This window comes from Lonchura striata, chromosome 6, assembly GCF_046129695.1.
Source record: "Lonchura striata isolate bLonStr1 chromosome 6, bLonStr1.mat, whole genome shotgun sequence".
Lineage (NCBI taxonomy): Eukaryota > Metazoa > Chordata > Aves > Passeriformes > Estrildidae > Lonchura > Lonchura striata.
Window position 1 is genome coordinate 31140427 of NC_134608.1, and position 19638 is coordinate 31160064.

Sequence of the window (19638 nt, forward strand, 5' to 3'; positions counted from 1 at the left end):
TCTTCTCTCCTTCCATTTTCAGGTTAGGGTTTGGTTTTGGTTTTCTTCATAACACAGAATTGAAACAAAATGTGTTGAACATGTGTGTGTTATTCCAGACTTTATTAGAATTCACTACTCATAAGAAATACAACAATATGTGGATGCACTTATGTAAACTATGGTCAGAGGGGGTTTTTTGTGTTGGTTTTTTTTTTTCATTTTCTTTTCTCATCATCATAACTTTCTCTTCTGCCAAGATGTTTCTGGCAGTTTTTAAAAGGTTTGCCATTAAAAAATATTATAGACCAAATGGTTTTTAGAAGCTTTATTGAGGGCACTACTTAAACAAAGGAAGAGTTGGCGCTGAACGCCTTTCAGCAGAACTTTGCACTGGAAAGTGTTGATATCTGGAAGGGAATAAGCAAAGACAACAAAACAGTAGGAATGATGCCTATTTCTGTTTTTAAAAGGAATTAGAAAATCCCTTGTAAAGCAACTTTTTTTTGCTCCTGTTCTTGTGTCACCTCAAATGTATGAAAAGATATACCAAAGGCAAGACTCCTGCTCCCTCTCCCTCACATTCTTATTTTTATTTTTCCTTCTGCCTTTTCTTTAAAAAAAAAAAAAATATATATATATATATATATACGCACACATATATTTTATACCATGTATTTATACCATGTATCACGTGATGGGGAACATCCAGACTATACAGCACATGCTTGAAGCAGTTATTGCCTGAACATGGAGGATAACATAGTGGAAAATTACTGGCTTTTAAATTATAGATAAGGCTGTGACTGCTTCTGAAGAACTGCAAATCTTAGCAGGAATACACAAATATTTATTTGTGGTTTGCTTCTCCCATAAAACTACACACTCTAGACTTGATAATATTTAATAGAAGAAGTAGTATTTTAAAAGAGAAGTGTAATGGATTTGATGGCTGTGTTGGTTTTTTTTTTTCCTTTCCAGAGCAAGAGTTTACTCTTTGAGAAAATCAACGGTGGTCCAAAAAGAAGAAAGAGGGTAACTATCAGAATATTTCACAGCCCCTATATAATCTAGAAACCTAACAAAAATTAAAACCATATTGTTGAAATGAAGAGATAGTCTAATGTATTTGTATTATATTTTAGATGATGTGTGAAGTCAGGAACTCTCTGTGATAAAATGCTATAGCTAGCTTCAGGACTGAATACTGAGTACAAGACTTATTTTTCAAAATAGACTCTTAACTTCAGAAGATACACTGAAGTGTAGACCATTATAAAACCTCATATTGTCTGTCTTTTAAAATTGATCCTATTTGCTTAAAACCATTTAAAATTATTTAAATAGCTCTAAAAGAGAATTTGAAATTTCCTACTAAAAATATTAGTAAATTTGATTACCACTATCTTTGTGTGTGAATATATTTTTGGGTGTAAATAACACTAGAGGTGGTTCTTTATCTGATCTACTTTAGATGAAACTCCTATCTCTGTGTCCCACTTGTTTGAAAGACAAAGATTAAAAGGTTTTCACTGTTCTGCTCCTGTAACAAGAAAGGCAACCCTCATAGAGAGATTCTGCACAGTCTGCCTCATTAGTCCCTCTTTTTTGGTAGTCAGCCTGTCTTTTATTAAAAAAGAAAAAATCAGTTTCAAGAAAAGTTGACGTCTTTAGCTTTGCTGCTGGTGTATTATTTTTACAAAAAGGAAAAGTTTAGCTCTCTGCCAGCAAGTAGCTTTTCAAAATATGACAGCACAGTTTATATTGTAAATTAAGTAAATATAATTTAAAATAACAAGCATAAGCGAAGATGATTTATTTATTTATTAACTCACAAACTTTCAGTCTTTGCTAGAAAGGGAGAAGATGAGTTGATTTTTTCTTGATTCAGACATCACTGGCAGTTGGCACTTCAACCATAAATGAATGATCTGACCTGAGCTTAGTATCTGCTTCATGCTTATATTTGATTTTTGTGTTTGTTAGTTGAAGAGTAAAAAAGGGTAGTCACCTGACTTCAATTTTTAAGTAAGTAGAATTTACTCTGGAAATAGTTCAGCAGAATATTTATTAATAGCTAGAACAGCATGTTAAAGTGGAATTCATGCAACATATACATGAGGGAAAAAAGGAAAAAAGAACATTTTCTTTCTTTGAGCTGACTGACATAACTGGACACAAAACAAGTACTAGCTGGAGATACTTGACAATTATGTGGCCAGGGGTAGCCCAGAATTTTAAAGGTGAATTTCTTTACAGCAGACTTATCCTCCTAGAACCAACATGTCACTTAATGCTAAATTCATTAGAATTTAAATTATTTTAGGGTAATACTGTAATGATTTAATGAACAATTCAGAATCTCCACTTTATCAGCAGAAGAGTAACCTAGAACTGTCAGCAGCAGAGTGTGTTTTTCTAGAAATCAAGAAGTCCACTGGATTCCTCTCCTGCCTTTTGTGTTCTCTGCCACTCCTCCATGCCTTTCTGCACAGACATAGTTTTGGGATCTGGCAACACATTAATTTTTTTTGCATCTGAACTTCCCCATCTGAGGTTAAAACAAGTCCTGTGTAACAGTGTACGTGGTGACCCTGCTGTGTCTCTCCAGGACTGTAGTGGAACAGTCACAGAGGCACCACTGAAGTCTAGAAAACCACATCTTCTAAGCACATGTCCCTGTTCATAAGTTCATGTGTGCAAGTGCAAGCCTGCTGACACATATCGGTGTGTATGGCAAAGGCATGTACTCACCATTTCCTGCTGTGTCCGCTTCTCTGCAGCACTTGCACTGCCAGACAAGGAGGTTTACAGTGACATCTAATTTCAACTAGCAGTTCTCCCCTTTTTTAAATTGCTGTGCTTGCAAACAGCCCTGTCCAGAAGTGTCAGGACCACTTCTGGGATCGCTAAGTTGCCGTGGGCTCAGAGCAGTGTACAAAGGTGCTCGGGGGCTTGCATTGCTTTGAGTTGTACACAGCTGCATAGGGCTAAATGTATTTTAGTGAAATCAGCAAAAAGTATTTTGCTTTATATTTTGTGTTTTCTTTTGTTGATTAAGAAGGCTTCAAAATTTTATGTAGTCTCATTCTCTTCAACTTTATTTCAAAATGTAGTAAGCGAGTACCATTCCAAAAAAAAAAAGACCAATTAATCTTCCTTGGAATCTTCAAATAATTCCTAGAAGTTTATGCAACGGTTGAATTTCACTAAATTAACATTAAACAGAACTTCTTTAAACAAACACAAACAAATCATTTACATATGTCTTATTTCTAACAATTTAAAGCATTGGAGTTAGTTTATTTTCAAAGATTTTTCCACATTCAGTTTTGGTTCTTAATATTTTAATGTTTTCACTTGCAACAGGCAAAACCCAAAACCCAACAGAAGTAGGCAAAAGGGCTGCTCTGTGCTATGACTAAGTAATAATGATAGCATCCACAAATCTGGAGAAACCCAAGGGCTTAAACTTGAAGACAGATAAACCCGAAATATTTTCCAGAGATCTGACAAATACTTGGGATAGCTGAAAATAAATATTTCATGCCTATTATGAATGCTCTTTTTTTTTTTAATTATTAAGTTTTGATGAGAGAAGCACGGAAATGTATCAAGAAGAGTAATTTCTGTGACACACAGCCTGACAAGAATCAGGCAATACTGGAAAATGTGCATTCCTCTGAAGTTTGTGCTTAGGCAAACAGTTTTTATTAGCATCAAAATCCTTCATGCTAGAATTTTTGACTGTATCTGTGTGAAGGAGACAATATACACTTGAATTTTGCTTACACTGACACTGGAACAGGCCAGAAAGCAGGTGTAAATGATACTTAATACTGAAGCCCCACTTAACTGCTTGCCACCTTGCAATACAATAAATACATTTGACTCCACTGGTATAGATCAAATTCAAGCACAGGCTTTCTATGTTACTCCATCTACGATCTCCAAGCAGTTTTGAGACAGGATCTGTTCATCTTCAGCCTCACGTTGTGCTGCTTGCATGGTGCAAAGTGAAGTTCAACCCTCTCCAGGAATCTTCTTTCCAGCATTCCCTTGTTCTGGCAGTGCTGTGAGAGCCATTTTCTATGCCAAAACCTTGTTTGGCTCTGCTTCTTTGCCAGCAGTTTTTTATCTCAGCATCAAGAGAGGAAGCAAGGAGGGGTTTCCTGGAGAGGAGACAGGCTGAACAAGAGGCTTTGGTCAAACTGGAATTGTGGTCCCTAATTTGTATCCCAGCACAATGTCCATTAGGGACTAGTGATTTAAGCTAAAGTTTACTTGTACTTCTCTAACAAGTTCTGTCCTGCCTCAAGAATTAGGGAGTTAGAATTGCTGTTGTTTCTCTGCTGAGTTGAGGAAAGGAGGAGTGAAGCAAGAAGGTAATGTTTAATTGAGATTATTCTATATTCCTGATAGTCCTCCTTCACTTGTATTCCTTCCACTGGACTGAATTAAATTTTTGCGCAAAAAAAAAAAAAAAAAAAAATAGAAACAAAACACTGGTTGACTTCTAGATTTAATTAATCCCTGGAAGCAGTTTTTTTCTAAGACTGTAAATATCTGACAGATAAGAAATACATAGATATGTTCACTAATTCTAGTTACTGTTTATCTGCTTCCCTGTTTCTAATAAGTTTAAATAATTTTAAATTTTTTCAGAGTGTGAACCCCTATCTTCAAGGACAGCGACTGGATAATGTTGTAGCAAAGAAGTCTGTTCCACAATTTTCAGATGAAGACGAAGGTCCTAAATAAGTACAATAAAAATGAAAGATAAAAACTCATGCCGTCCTCCTCTAGATCACAATATTGCTTATATATAATCATCTATTAAAATCCTTGTGAATGGCTGCATGCTTATTATTTATATAATTGTAGATGAAAAACAGCTGTATTTATAACATCATGTTCTCCTAGATGATAAAAGTATGGTTCTGCTCTTTGTTAAGTTATGGTAAAAAGACATTTCTGTTGTTTTTATTTTAGTCACTGAGCAAAAATGTTAGTAATTTTTGATAGCTAATGTGAGGTAACTGGTCTTAATGAGAAACTTGTAAATAGGAAGATGAAAAAAAAAAAGCCAAGTTTGACTCCAACATTTAATCTTAAATGTTACTATGTTTGACACATGAAAATTATAGTTTTATGTTTTGTTCACAAATATTGTTACTTAGCAAAGACAAAGTATTTATTTTACGCAGATAATTTTGGCTTTTGGTCCATTTTAATAAACATTTAAGCAATCTACAAGGTTTGCAAAGTGACATTTTCCAAAATATTTCAGAGGCTCGTTTGTCTCTGTTATTGCTGTGCACATTTAAAAATTACAGAACTGTTTTTGACTGTATTCACTGAAATATTTTTCTGTTAGTTTTAATCGTTCCATGCCCACAGCTTTCTTGAACACTTGAACATCTTCCTTATCAATGGAAGTGTTACGTGAAAATTAATTTGCCCTGCTGTTCTTTGTCTTAGTAACTGCAGCATTATAGTGCATTATAGTGTTGTTGAATTATGAGTAAAGATGAAGACATTTGTCTGTATTAATAAGGTTGTGTCAACAACCTCTGAATCTAAATCCAGGATGTGAAGGTCATTACAGTTGATCTTCTGAAAAAATATGCTACTCTAATACCACTTGTATCTATCATTGCTCTTGAAGTTGTTCTGGGAAGCTTAAATGGCCTTTTTGCCCCTAGGAGACTGAAGAACTTTATATTCCAGAGTTCTTCCTTTCTGAAAGATGGGAACACACCTGAATATTTCAAACCATGTGAATGGACCACTGGAATTATAGAAAACAGCATTAGCTTACAGCTGATACTACAAATAATAGCAGGGAAGTTGTGGGGGGAAAAAAGTAGTTTCCTTCCCCATCCTGTAGAAAGATACAGGGAAATAATGATGACCTCTTAGAAAAAAGAAACAAATAAGAAATTAAGGTTCCTAACTATATAAAATTAACAGGATAGCACAAATAAAACCGTCGTTGGCATTTGCTTTTTTTTGTCCCACCACTTAGTTAATTGTAATAAATTATGTATGTAGAGAATTGGCCCTCTCATGCCATATATGGTAGATTGCAAAATTCTAATATTTTGGAACAGACTATGTCTTTCATCATACTTCCTTTAAAAAAAAAATCTTGAAGAGAAAAATGAATAGTATGTCATAAAGTGGGGTTTAATACTCACATAAGACACAAAAATGAGGAATTTCGATGACTCACAGAGCTCCTTTGGTTTCCAGTGGCCGGAACAGGAGCAGTCTAGCCATTCATGTGACAGAACTTATATTCTCTGCATCTTAAGCTTACTCTTTTTATGCACTCTGCACTCCTGCTTAGTCTTCACACAGGTATTGAAAGCTTCACAGCTACAAAGGTTGCTCCGAAACTAACAAAGAGTCTATATATATCATGGCATAAATCTGACATTAAAATCTACTGATGCCCAGTGGCCCAGAGTGTGTGAAATGGTGATTCCTTCCAGCTAACCCTGCTGCCAGCCACTGATGGAGCTACAAGGCTTCTAGGCATTTGGTGGCTAGACTGCCTCCAAACTTTGGTGTTTCTTCAGATCCTTGCGTGTTCCATTGGTACTTCTGAAGTAATCTGAGTTAGTTACATTCTGTCCTTATAGTCCAGTAAAATCCATTTGAATCACAAAAATGAAGCCATCGTGGTGGCAATTTATTTCATTTTTTAAACTCTTTATAAGGACAAGTGCATAATAAAATGTCTGTACAGTAAACAGGGGGCTTGAAAAGGGAAGGGCAAAGAAGCATTGCTTGCTTAATGGTATCAATAATCCCACATGTTATTTTGTGAAGCACTCCAGGTCACTCCAACCCTGTGTTGGGATGTGAAATCCAGCACTGCAGACTGGCCAGAACAGGGATACCTGGCAGGCTGCCTGCGGACTGCATGCCACCAGAGAAGTTGCCCATCTGTGTATGATAGATCTACACAGTGCAGGCAGAGGAAAAATATCACAATTCAGACCTGGTTTTATCCTTAAATACAAGCAAAGAAGGAACATCTTTGCACAAAACAATTACGCGTCTTACAGGAACTGTCTGCTGGGGCAAGTCAAGTGTGTGGTGTTGAGCAGCTGTCTGCTGCGTTCATCAGGCAGCTTGAGTGTTTCACCAGGAAGACTGCAGCACTATTGTGAAATTTTAATAAAATATAGCTATTGCACTATGATAATGAGATTCATTATTCTAATTGCAGTTTCATGGTAGAGCTGGAATTGGCTAGTCCCTTATAGATAAAAAAAAACAAAAAACCCCCAAAAAAACAACAACAAAAAAAAAAAAAAAACCCAGAAAAACCCCAAAACAAAACAAAACAAAAAAGAACCCAAAAAAACAACACCAACCAAAAAACCAACAAGCAAAAATCCTTGTCCCTCCTACTGTTCCAACAACAGTCCAAACATCCATATGTAGTTTTTCAAACAGAATAATCAGTGGTGGTCTTTCAGAATCAATGAACAAAAGATACCAACTATCTCGCCTGACTCAGAGTTCACCAAACCAGTATTTACAAGAATGTAAACAGCTGCTCATGTGTAATTGCCCTTTTACCTTCATGATGCATGTGAATTAAGGAGCATGTATATTGATACTGTTGTTTAGAATTTTCATCAAATTAAAACCTTTTAGAATATTTTAAAAACTGAAAGTGTGTTAATTACCTCTAACGCATTAGAAACACAATGTGCTTGAAGGAAGCTATACAAAATAAAGTGTATTGCCCTGAAACATTGGTTTTGTTTGGTAAAGAAATATTTATTACTCATAAAAAACCACTATGTAACTGATAAGAGTATTTGATTTGTGACACAAAACTTACTCTTGGGGTGCATGTGCATACCCACATATTAATACACTTTTTAAAACATAATACAGTCTGATTATAATCTCATTAGTAAATAATATAATGAGGTTAACTCACAGAAGACAATAATATAAATGTGCTTAGTGAATTGCTAAGGACAGGAAATGGAGATATACTTCTAAATACTGGCACATTTGCAATAAATGCAATAATTGCACAAATGCAATAAAACCATGCTGCTATCTATGCAGCAGCTCGGGGGCAATCCAAAGCTGCGTAGTAGTTCTCTGATGTCGGAGTTCTGAGAGTCATTTCCAGGATTGCAAGTAAAGCTGACCTGAAGCTTATTTTATCAAAATGTGATGAAGCCCATCTTATCTATTAAACGAGGGAAGGGCACAGGCAGAAAGCTTACTACCAAGTCCATTAGGTTTTTGGCTTTGTTGCCAACAGAGTAACACTCAAGCCCCTCTGTTTCCAAATGTCCGTAGCTGAGGAAGAAGACAGTAGCTTTTTCATGATGAAGAGGAGACTTGTCTTCAAATCAGGCCTCTAAACAGTAGCTCTGTGAAGTGTTGAAAAGGCTTTGCTTTCATTTTCATGGTGTACAAAAAACTAATCTTTGAACATTCAATGTTTTTTTTGAAAAAGCCCATATAACCACATCAACTCAAAACAAACTTGGAATGTACTGGCCTGCTTGCTGGTAAGCTCACTAAACCAGTTCTCACTCAACTTGTAATGTGATAACAATTTTTATGCAATTACTTCTTTTTTGATGCAAACAGACAATGCCTGGATCTGTAGGACAGAGACCTTAAAGACATCTTTTCAATTTTCTGAAGTCACACACTCAGTTTTATGGAAAGAGAAGGGCAAGGTAGAGGATGCTACCACAATACCACAGAAATTTAAGATGTCCAAGGAAAAGACAGTTCCACATGATCCACAAAGGAGATTAGTATGTTCACTATTTTATTAGCCAAGTGTCACTATCTGTAGGATTTAAGTTACCTCTCCATCCAAGCCAGAAGCTATCAAGGCTATCAGGGACAGGACATTATCTCCAATTTTGAGACACCTGAATCCAACATTTCAGGCTAGTGGGACTGACTATTAGATTGAATTATATTTCTGCCATGCTTGATACAAATAGGATGCCAATGTGATATGCCCTGAAGAGAAGACAGCAACAACAAAAACCCAGCAGAAAACATTGACTCCACTGCCATATGGATACACATGCATACACTTAAAAATTGTTTCATTTGAAGGCAGCCAGTTACCTTCAGTACTTTTTAAAAATAATCATAGTCAGGAATTATCTTAAAGAAGAAGTGTACCTTTTAAATAAAGCATTACTGTGTCCCTTAAAATGTCTGTCATGCCTAGGGTCAATGGCAGATTCCAACCATGAGCAAAGAACGGGTTCCCTTGAAGGGCTCAGCCACTGACAGTGATCTTACATGCAAACTAAATAAAAATTAAAAACAATTGTAGGCAAAGGATGTGGAATTGCCATCATGAAGGTCCCTGTCATTCACAAATGTGGCTGACTACCATAGAATTGGGAACTAAGCCAAGATTTTCAAACACAAGAGAATGAAAAGGTCAAATGAACCATTTTCCAAGTACACTCAAGGCCTAGGTCTACCAAGCTCAAGGCTTTTTCTGTTAGGTGAAGAATGGCACTGAGCTCCAGTTTACCACGAGAAGGAAATACGTTGTTTCAGTTGTCATGTTTGCTTTATTTATGATGATGACTGCTTTGCTGTGATTACGTGAGTCCTGATGGTTGGGAGAGCTGCTAACCATGTGTTCAACACATGGGAGCATAAAAAACATTAAATATGAGTGTCAGTGCAGTAACATTATCAAATGGAACTTAAAGATCTTTAAAAAATCCCATTTTATTAATGAGGTCTGTATTTATATGTGGGGCAGAGGTAGACATGGTAGGAATTGAGAATAGTTTCAGACTTTAAAGATTAGGTAGACCTGAATCACCTCTTCATTTTATTCTGCAGTTCCTGTTACCAAAACACACAGAATGCAGCTCCTAATCCAATGCATTGTTGTCTTCTACGTTTAATCATGTGTTTCTTCATCCTACTCTGTTCTCCAAGAAAAACAGTGGTGTGAGTCAGTGGCTAAATTTCATGGTAAACTGAGCGAGGCAAAGGAGAAAACACAGAAAAAAAATATGTGCTACTTGTTACTAGTCTCAAACTTTCCCTCCTTCCATAACCATTGTCATTCAGCTAAAGACCATTAAATGTATAAACACTGACGCCTTTTACTCCAGATCTTTGTTCTGAACCTAACCACCATATGACAGTGTTACTTTCTTGGGAACCACTGAAGATCTCCATTACAGATGACAGGGATTTTTGGGTCTGGGCATATTTGCTAGATCACAAAAGGTGCATATGGCTTTGATGGTGAATTCAGACATCTTCAAACTAATTCTTTATTTTGAAAAAAACCCAAACCCTAGCAGTTATTTCAGTGCAATATATATATTCTAATACCCCAGACTTCTCTAAAAGTGGCTGAAATTCAAGTGGGATAGCCTGTATCAGGAAATGCTGTTCTGATTCCTCAACTCAATAGAGAACACCTTTCTACATTGGAGATATAAAATACCACACTGTGACATTTTATATTTCTAAATGAACTAAACAGACTCATGAAAGAGCAGGTTAGGCCATCCATAATTCCCATAATTCACCATTGGTTAGTTTTTCCTTTTCTTAACACTGCAACAGTGACTAAGAGAATTGCAAAACTTTGATTCCAATGTGTAGTGCAATGGCTGTAAGATTTATGGACTTGAAAGCTGTGTTATGGCACTTGAAGAAACCTGTTTTTACTGCTGCATAAACCATTGATCAAATTAAAAAAAAAAAAAAAAAAAAAAGAAGAATTTAAGTAAATTCTTTAGAAGCCAGTGTTGTAACAGATAAGCATGGCTGTCATAGTTCTTGCATAGGCCCTGGCTATTGCTGAATTCCCAAACCCTATGACTGAGCTGACACAGGACTCTGTGCATGCCTGGGTAATGTATGTGTGCACAGGTAAAAAAGCAGAAATGTCATGCTTCTGATTCTTTATAACTTCATCCTGCTAATCCCACAGTGTCTCTAGCTTTGCTGCAGCCTTTCTGGTGATTTCTGCTCTGAAGTTATGGTGTCTTGGAAGAATTTTCAGGTACTCTCTTGAGTGTGAAGTTATCCAGCAGGCATGCAGTATGTGCCATAATGATTCACATTTATTTCAGTTAAAATACATCAATTAGTAGTTGGGGCTACTTTCTAATTTCTAACCACATTGAATATTTTCTGCTGTGTTTTTACATTCTCAGCAGCAACCTTTAAGCCTTTAAAAGAGCAAGAACTATCTGCAAAATTGAAGATAAGGCCTTCATAAACCTATCCCAAAATATAAGCTGCTTGTAAAAAACACTTTGTGTCTATTTTGTTGTGCATCTGGAGGTTCTTGGTATGGAGGTTTACAAAACTGGGAATAATTTCCAGTTAAAAGATGGATGAACAGTTGCAAAGAAGTTAAGTGCTGGCACCAGTAAAGGCCCAAGTACCCACAGCTTGACTTGTGTCCAATGAAAATACCAAAGCACAAGCACATGCAGCTCAAACATTGCCTCTCTTTCCTGATTCCTCAGGCACCTAAAGGCTATACACAGCTATGCTTTCCTGTAATGATGGACCTCAGGTGCCTGCACTCCTACCTCTATACATGCCTAGGACTGTTTGAGACTCAGTGAACCTTCCACAGCTCTACACCTATCTCAGTCCTAAACCCAGCCTGAATCCACAGGCTTGGCAATTCTTCCCCTATATTCCCTGAGGGAGCAAGCCTGGCAACTGCTCATCTCACACATGTCTACAGGACCTGGCATTGCACGAAATACCACAGCAGACTTAGACAGTTAATTAAAGTGTCTGTAAGAGTTATGGCAAAAGAATCAAAACTCTAATGACACCAGAGAAGACAATCAAGAATGAACACTGATTTGTCACCTAGTGCTTCATATAACAGACTGAACATAAGGAAGGACAGAGTAACTGGGCTCTAGCTAGTCCTCAAGGAGTGTTTGGGTAGCTAGGCAGACACCTGATAAAAATACAAGAGTAGTCTGAGAGATGGCAAAACCAAGGCGAACCACACACCCCACCTTCCTGAGTAAATGGCTAATTTTGGCTCCTTGTCTTGACTTAATTATTTTCTGAATTGTTGAACAGCTTCAGCAGGGGAGGTGCAGGTCTCAGACAAACAGGCTGCAGCCTCATGGCTAAGAGGCTGCACCCCTGGAGGTGCTGGTTTGAATGCCTCCAGTGAGTAGACAGACACCATCACCTTCTCTTTTCAGATTCCTGAAACACCACCAGCCTCCTTTCACTCACTTTTTATGTACTGTTTATTCTTTTCCTTCGGGAAAGATGTATTTAGCTGCTACCCAAATTCTTGGAAGAATGTTACATTTAGCAAGACTTGGAAACTAGCAAGAGTTCATTTGCTAGACTGTGCATTCTTTATTCTAGTAACTTCAAAAATATCTTTAGATAATTTTGCAACTGTTGAAAAGGAAACATTTAAAAACTCCACTTCCTTACTCACTACTAGCATTCCAGTGACAAATTTAATATTGCAATAATTGCCATGTATGGGATTTGCTGACCAAGAGCTCCAGTGAGCCTATGGGACCCTGTTAGTGTTCCTAACATGTCATCTCCTTTTAGCAAGATGCACCATATTTCAGCACTGAAGTTAAGGCACAATCTTTTTATCCACACCAGCATGACTAATTCTCTTCAAGGTGGTTTCAGGTGGAATTTTCCCTTTTAAAATACAAATGTCCAAGTACTGAAGAGTTTTTCAAAGCTTTTACATAAGCCGGTGGCAGTGTACTCAAACCAAGAGGGATCTGGACTCCAAATCAAACTTATAATTTAATTGCAAAGACTAAGACATAGAAGTACTTGGTTTTGCAAAGTACTTCTATAAATTAGAAACACACAAATCACATTTGGTTATGGTGGGGTTTTTTTCACCCAGGAAGGTGGTTTTGTTACAGCTGATCACATCTCCCCACCTAAAGCACAGAGGCTTTCTAAACAAGCTGTCCGATCTCCACAAGATAAAAAAATGCTTTCTGCATCCAGATAGCCTGTGCCTTCATCTGGATTTATCTAATTACTAACTGCATCAAGATAAAAAACAGTGTACTTTGTCTCTTGTAAGTTTTCACATCATAGCTTTCTTAATGTAAAAACTTCAGCCTGTAAGAAAGGCACAGCCAAAAGAACCCATAAACCATGAATCCAAGAACTTACTATATTAAAAATGAGGGTTTCTTCTTTGCCTTGCAGCACAGGAGAATATCCTTTTCATTTATGGTCTCTCTTTTGTCAGATCAGAAGAAAAAGAAATGGCTAAGATGATTTTTTTTAGTGTGTCTGATAACTTTTAATGACATCAGCTCCCAAGGAGTCTTTCCTCTAAGTGTTCTAGTATATTAAAAAAAAAAATAAGTCATTTTTCATGAATTCCTACGCTCATTTTGAAACCCTGACTAGAAATAATAATACCTACTTCACAGTTCCATCTGGTTGAGAACTAAAAAGTCCTACCACAGTCTGATCTGAAGTGTAATTGATTTGATCACTGGCAATTTAACTTCCTCACTTACGTCTTTAGTGCATTAAGACTTCCTGGGGAGGGGAAAGAAAACTGTTTACATTTTTAGACTTTTTATAAGTGCATCCAAAAGCTCCAAGTGTTTGGAGTCTGATTTACTACAAACACCTAGAGGACTGCTCCCAGTCCTATTTACAGAATCTCTCCTAACATCAAGTGACTTAACATTTTTTCAGGCACTTTGAATCACATGTTGTGAGGGAGGAAAAAAATCAATCAATCAAACTGCCAATGAAAGCAGCTAGTGGAGAACTGCTGGGCAGTGTGGTTAGTCCCAGAATGTAAGATGACAGCTCTTTCATGGTTCTGAACAGCTTGACAGAAAGGAAGAGTGATGTCTGTTGGAGCTATGTTTGAAGAGTTAAGTTTAGGACTTGGAAAAATTCTAATTAGAATTCAAGATAATGCAAGAAAGGAGAGATCAATGAATAAATACGCAACTGCCCTTAGCCAAACAAGCTAAACAGGATCCTTCTGACAAAGCAACAGAAGAAGCAAAACAGAGCAATTGTTGGAAATATTAAAAAAAAAAAAAAGATTTGGCCTTAGGCTCATGTGTGTAGTTTCCCAGAAGTGATTTTTTTTTTGGCAATTTTTGAAAGAGTAAATTTTTGGTAACCATACAGATTTTTAAAAAATAGACTATTTTTGTATGTTATTATTATTGTATTTCTAATCCTGAAGTCCATAAAGTTTAGCATTTTAATATGCACCTTAACTAGAAAGGGGAAAGAGCTATATATAAATTATTTCTTTGAGCAAGGCTCACCTGACTCAATTCTTTTGGATTTTTGTGTGTGCTTCACATAATACACTCTGAACAGCTCCACTGAAAACAAAGTCAAGCATCTGGCAAGCCCCTGCAGGATTCAGGTCTGAATCTAATTTCAGCAAAACAATGAAGTATGTGCACAAATCCACCTTTCTTACCAAAGCACTTAACTATCAGTTTGCATTTATGTGTATAGTAAAAATATTATATAAGTCAACCAGCAGTTCTTTTAGGAAAAGACAACTGGTTAAACAATTCTTTGTCTGGCTTTAAGCATTTTTTTTTTATCCATGACAGTGAAAACTTGGCTTATTCACTGGAAATATCCTTTTTTTAATTTTATTGGGGAGAATTACAGAAGTTAAGAGGCCTTCTTCCCTATTAAAAGCATTTAGAAATTTCAAAATAAATGTATTCAAGCATTCAAGATGTATTCAAGCACATTCAAGACACAAATTATGTGAAAGTTATAAAAGGTATGTTTCACCTTTCCAGATTATGTTGAACTCTCAGCTCTTCTTATGGATTACTTATTTCATGAGTTTGGTACCCAATCAGCTTTAAGGACTCAGGCCAAAATGATTCCTTTGAAAACTCTGTTCCCTACACTGCGGTTTTATAGGCGGGGAAATTGAGTCAAGAGAAAATTGGTATGATTGAAACAAAGTAAAGAATGAAGGTGAGGGTTTGAACTTGTCCCTCATACCTGCTCTTGACAGAGAGACCGTCTAAATAAAAATGGCAGTGAGGCAGAGTTTTGTTTCTTCCCACCTCCATTAGTATTCTCTCTGAGAAGTGGAGCAACTGATGCTGCAGCAGTAGAATTGTTTAACAGAGTTCTTTCCTTACTGTAATATAGCAGCCACTTTTTGTGACACTGGATTTCAGCTATAAAATGCAGAAATTCTCAGTTGTTATCTCAGACAAAAAAAAAAAAAAAAAGCTTCAGCTCTTTCATTCCTGCAAAGCTACATTTTTTTTTTTAATCTGGTATTCTGTTTTTACATACCTATTGCCAGGAAAAGCAAAAAGAACAGATAAGATTTCAATTTTGAAAAGAGGGCAATGGAACAAAAACCCAAAACCAAACCAACCCACAACAAAACAAACCAAAATAATTGCCTTGCAAATCCCCTTACATAATAAAATAGTTTTCCTGTCTTTCTTACTCTTTTTTTTGTTCCACTACAGACATAAGTGGCAGAGTCAGGAAAAAAGCCTGGATAGATCTCAACTCCTCCCTACCTACCTTAGCTGCCAGACTGACACTGTGTGCTCGATGGGTGTTGCACAGAATCCCCCACAGATAACACCCTAAAACACAGGTGGTCACACAACAAGCTGCCTTGCATCACAGTAAGAAAAAAGTAAAAGGGACTATTTTGCCAGAACTCTGCATGAGATATCTATGTCTTAAAAGTATATGAAATCTAAGATGTTGGGACGCAGTAAGGTTCGGGAAAGGAGTTTTTCAGTTTTGCAGCATAACTGGAAATTATATTTCATAGCTGTCATAATGTAAAATTATGACAGCTATGAAAGTGAAGTGAAATATGTATGTAAATAACACACTGAGCTCCTTAGATGCCTCTTTTCATATTTCCCAGATACAGCTTCATACTGTAAGGGCTTCTGATGTTCATACAAACTCAGTTTGCTTAGCTGAGTCACTTCTCACATCACGTTGCTCCAGAAATGCCCTGAAAGCAAAGCATGTCAGCAAACACCTCCTACAGCTTCAGGAGACAAAAGAAAAAGAAAAGCAAACGCACGAGGGCAGAGGAATTTTATGACTTTCATTTTCTTGGCAAATTCTTTTATAGTCATCAAGTACATAAGATGCATCAAGAAATTGTGAAAGAGAGTTTAAAAAATTTAGCTTGACATATGATATTTCTTCATTTGGCATAAAAGTTTATATTTGTTCAGCAATCAAACTTCATCCTAATAAAATAAGCTCTTCTAAATAGCTTTTGAAAAATAGTCACATATGGATTATATTATGTATGTAGGTGTTTTGATGCCAGAAAACATATTTTTTGTTCTCTCTCTGCATCACATAGCTGAGTGGAATGCTGGTGGGTGACCATGGCTCCTAGGCGTGGACATCATTACAAGCCCACAACCTGAATCTACATGCAGTATATGCTGAACAAGAAAGCTTTTCAAGCATACCAGAAACCATACTTTTCAGAGAAAACCCAAGACTTTAAAATTATTTAGATACTTAAAGATTTTATCTTATAGTAATTTATTCTTTTAATTTCTAATATCCTGTGTATGAGGATTTTTGAACTATTCCTAGATCAAGCAATATTTTGAAATTCAGAGAAATGTAAAATACTTCATTTTCAGAAAAAAAAAGGCCCCCAAATAAGCACTTTTTCCTAATTAATTTTCTCTCATTCAGATGATGGTAATTTATATGTTAAAAAGCTGATGTTCTGTCAACATAAAGCTAAAATACTGCTTTTTCAGTAAGTACAATATTTTCCAAACTCCATCATATAGACAGATTGAAATTCCTTAATTAAACAGAATTTTGCCAACGTGAAGCACAGTCTTAAACTTGATTTTCCAGTTCATTTAAAGAGAAATTTAACTCAATTCAGAATAACCTCAGCTTTTTCTGGTAGTACTTTATAAGGCTTGATATGAAGCACAATGCTACTTAAATTAGAGGTTTTTTCATATAGTCATCTGCAATAGAATAAACAGTAGAGTACCTGCACAAGACTAACAGGCCTGGTATGTTAGTATACTATCTTGAAACCAATGTGCACGTCTCTTTCTCTCATTTAATGCCAGCTATTATTGTTTGCCTACTTAGGTTTGAAATAAAAAGCAAAAACCACATTTTCCTTGCTGATTTACATTTCTTTTGGATATGTTTAAAATCCACAGGAAACTGAATTCTTTGAGTGTCAGACCTTTTCTAAGAGAAAACAAGGAGTGTTCTTCCCATATATAGCAAAGAAGCTCACACAACTCAGCAGAAATGTAATGATGGCCCCACACAACACACACTACCAAGATCTTGCTTTGGCCCCAAGTCATGAATCACTTCTGAGGCACTGCTGATCTTACTCATCAAGTCAGGAAGACAGCAGTGTGCTCAGAAACTCAGAAGAGTTGAGTCAGTGCTTGTTCTAGACTCATTACAGCTCAGCTAGAAAAGTTACTGCTGTTTGGTGAGACAAATCAAGCTCCTTTCTCTCCTTAACAGAAGATTTCAAAAGACCAAGCAAAGCAGTTCAGATGTACCCTGTCTCTGTTGGACAGCTTGCCTTACTTCTGACTTTGCCTTACTTCTGGAGGAGCAGGTCTAGGCATGAGAGATACTGGCTTTCTAGGTGTATTAGGGCCAGGTTCTTGGCTGTCATAGATCATTTACATCTCCCTGAGTCATTAAAAACTATTCTAATTTACTCAAGAAGAGCTCTGGCCCCTGTGAATTTTGGCTTCTCTGCAAAGGCTTTTAGTAAGGTGCCAGCTGTCCTGGCAGTGAGGATACTTTGAGCAGCACTCCAAGTTAGCAGTAGCATGCAGGAGCTCAGCCCAATAACATTTCTCTCTGCAAGAATTAAGTACAGCACTTATTTTAAGCTTCCACAATTCTTACTGTTCCATTAAAACAAAGAACAATTCACACAGTGAATACCAGCAAGAAATAGGGAAAAAAAAAAAAAAAAAAGAGCCAACAAGAGCAAGCAGGTAGTTGTAGTTGTCGGGTTCACAGCACACACCACTACCATCCGATGACATTAAAGCTCTTAATCTCAAACCTATACCTATACCACAAAACCATGCACATTTCCATAGGCCTCCTTAATACTAAATAATTGAACAACATTTCCCCATGGGTATTCCAGCTCCAATTAGAAGCCCTGACAAGAATCAACAAAATTTCAAGTCTGGGTATGGTAGGAGGAAGAAGTAAATCCCTTTCAGCACTGGGTGCTTTTTTAACCAGTCTTTGGTTGAGATCTAACCAGCACAGCTGAAGCTTTGGAGCAAACCCATGGAATGTTTTGTTAAGGATTCCAGCAGAAATAAAGAACTCTTCCAAGCTGGAAATTATTCCAGATACCTGAAAGAATGATGAGGGGAAAAGAGATCTTTCCCTCTGCCTCCCTCAATCTCAAACAAATAAAAAGAGGCATAACATTTTTTTTAACATCCTTTCAAAAATATTAAAAAAAAATTTCTACCTTCATTCAGTCCAGATGCTGCTGCAATTATTTATCTTGTTGCTACCCAAATTTATTTTTTGTATTTTTGTGAATGAGAAAGCAAATACTTGCAGAAATAATTCTACTTTCCAACTGTCAGAGAAATCTGAACACTCGTCTTGCTTGACCCAAGGTGCTAGTGCATACTTGGAAAACTGCGGATTAAGCTAAGAGAAAGAAGCCAGAGGAGAAGATATGGTATAGGATATTCAGCTGCAAGAAAAGGAAGATGGATCTTGAGGAGGCAACACAACTTCTATACCAGGACCTGTTTTCTAAAGTGTTTCCTAGTGTGCTTTAAGTCAGTGAGAGCTTCTCCGGATCACAAACTCTGGCTAGATGCCTGAATGCAGTAAGGCATTAAGTGGGTATACCTGCTCTGCAATTGCTGCCCAGAAACATCATCTAGGAAAGGCAATGCCAGAGTGGCATGACAATGACACCCCAGAAAAATACAGCAGAGAGGCAGCTTGCCTGCAGCAGTGCCTGGAAGAGCCTTCAGTGGCAGTGCCATGGTGGGCACTAAGAGGAGCTCAGATCAAAGGGCAGGAAGCAGCTGGTGCTTCCCGCAGCACCCTCCAGGGCTTGGGCTGCAGCCCTGGGGAGGGGCAGCGCAGAGCAGCGGCCCAACCTCTCTGGGGCTGGTAATCAGAGTGAGAGACAGAGAGCAGAAGAGACCTGCATAGACCCTTTCAATTCAGTAGAACTCCTTCACAGAAGGAAATGGAAAAGAGAACAAAGTCTGTCAACAGACAGACAGAGAGAGGTGGGAATTGTGACCTTTTCTTTGGAATCACGAAGGAAGGACGCCAATTACTTAAAAACAAATAAAATAAAAACAATAGCGCTTTTATGAGTAAAAAACCCAACCAAATATAATCCTACAAATTCCCTAGGCCTCTTCTTCTATCTATATAGATGTAATTTACTGTAATTCCTTGCCAGTAATCCTTCCCCCATTAACTGTCTTTGAATTTCAGTGCTCCTGCACACCAGCTCATTTTCTCTCTCATGCTGCCACCTACCACTGCGCTATGGTGACTTGTCCTGTGACTGATTTCTTGTTTTTAACAAGTTGTCGCTAAATG

General features: G+C 37.1%; 1 protein-coding gene across 4 annotated transcripts in view; it reads left to right on the forward strand.

Annotated features, from left to right (window-relative positions):
- Positions 1-7752, forward strand: part of SCG5 (secretogranin V) — a 28280-nt gene extending 20528 nt beyond the window's left edge. For all 4 annotated transcript variants that reach the window (XM_021539283.2, XM_021539285.2, XM_021539286.3 and 1 more), the window contains exons 5-6: positions 961-1014; positions 4645-7752. In XM_021539283.2, the coding sequence (XP_021394958.2) occupies positions 961-1014; positions 4645-4740 (150 nt within the window). In that variant the 3' untranslated portion in view covers positions 4741-7752. The remainder of the gene's footprint in view (positions 1-960; positions 1015-4644) is intronic.
- The last annotated feature ends 11886 nt before the right edge of the window (positions 7753-19638 follow it).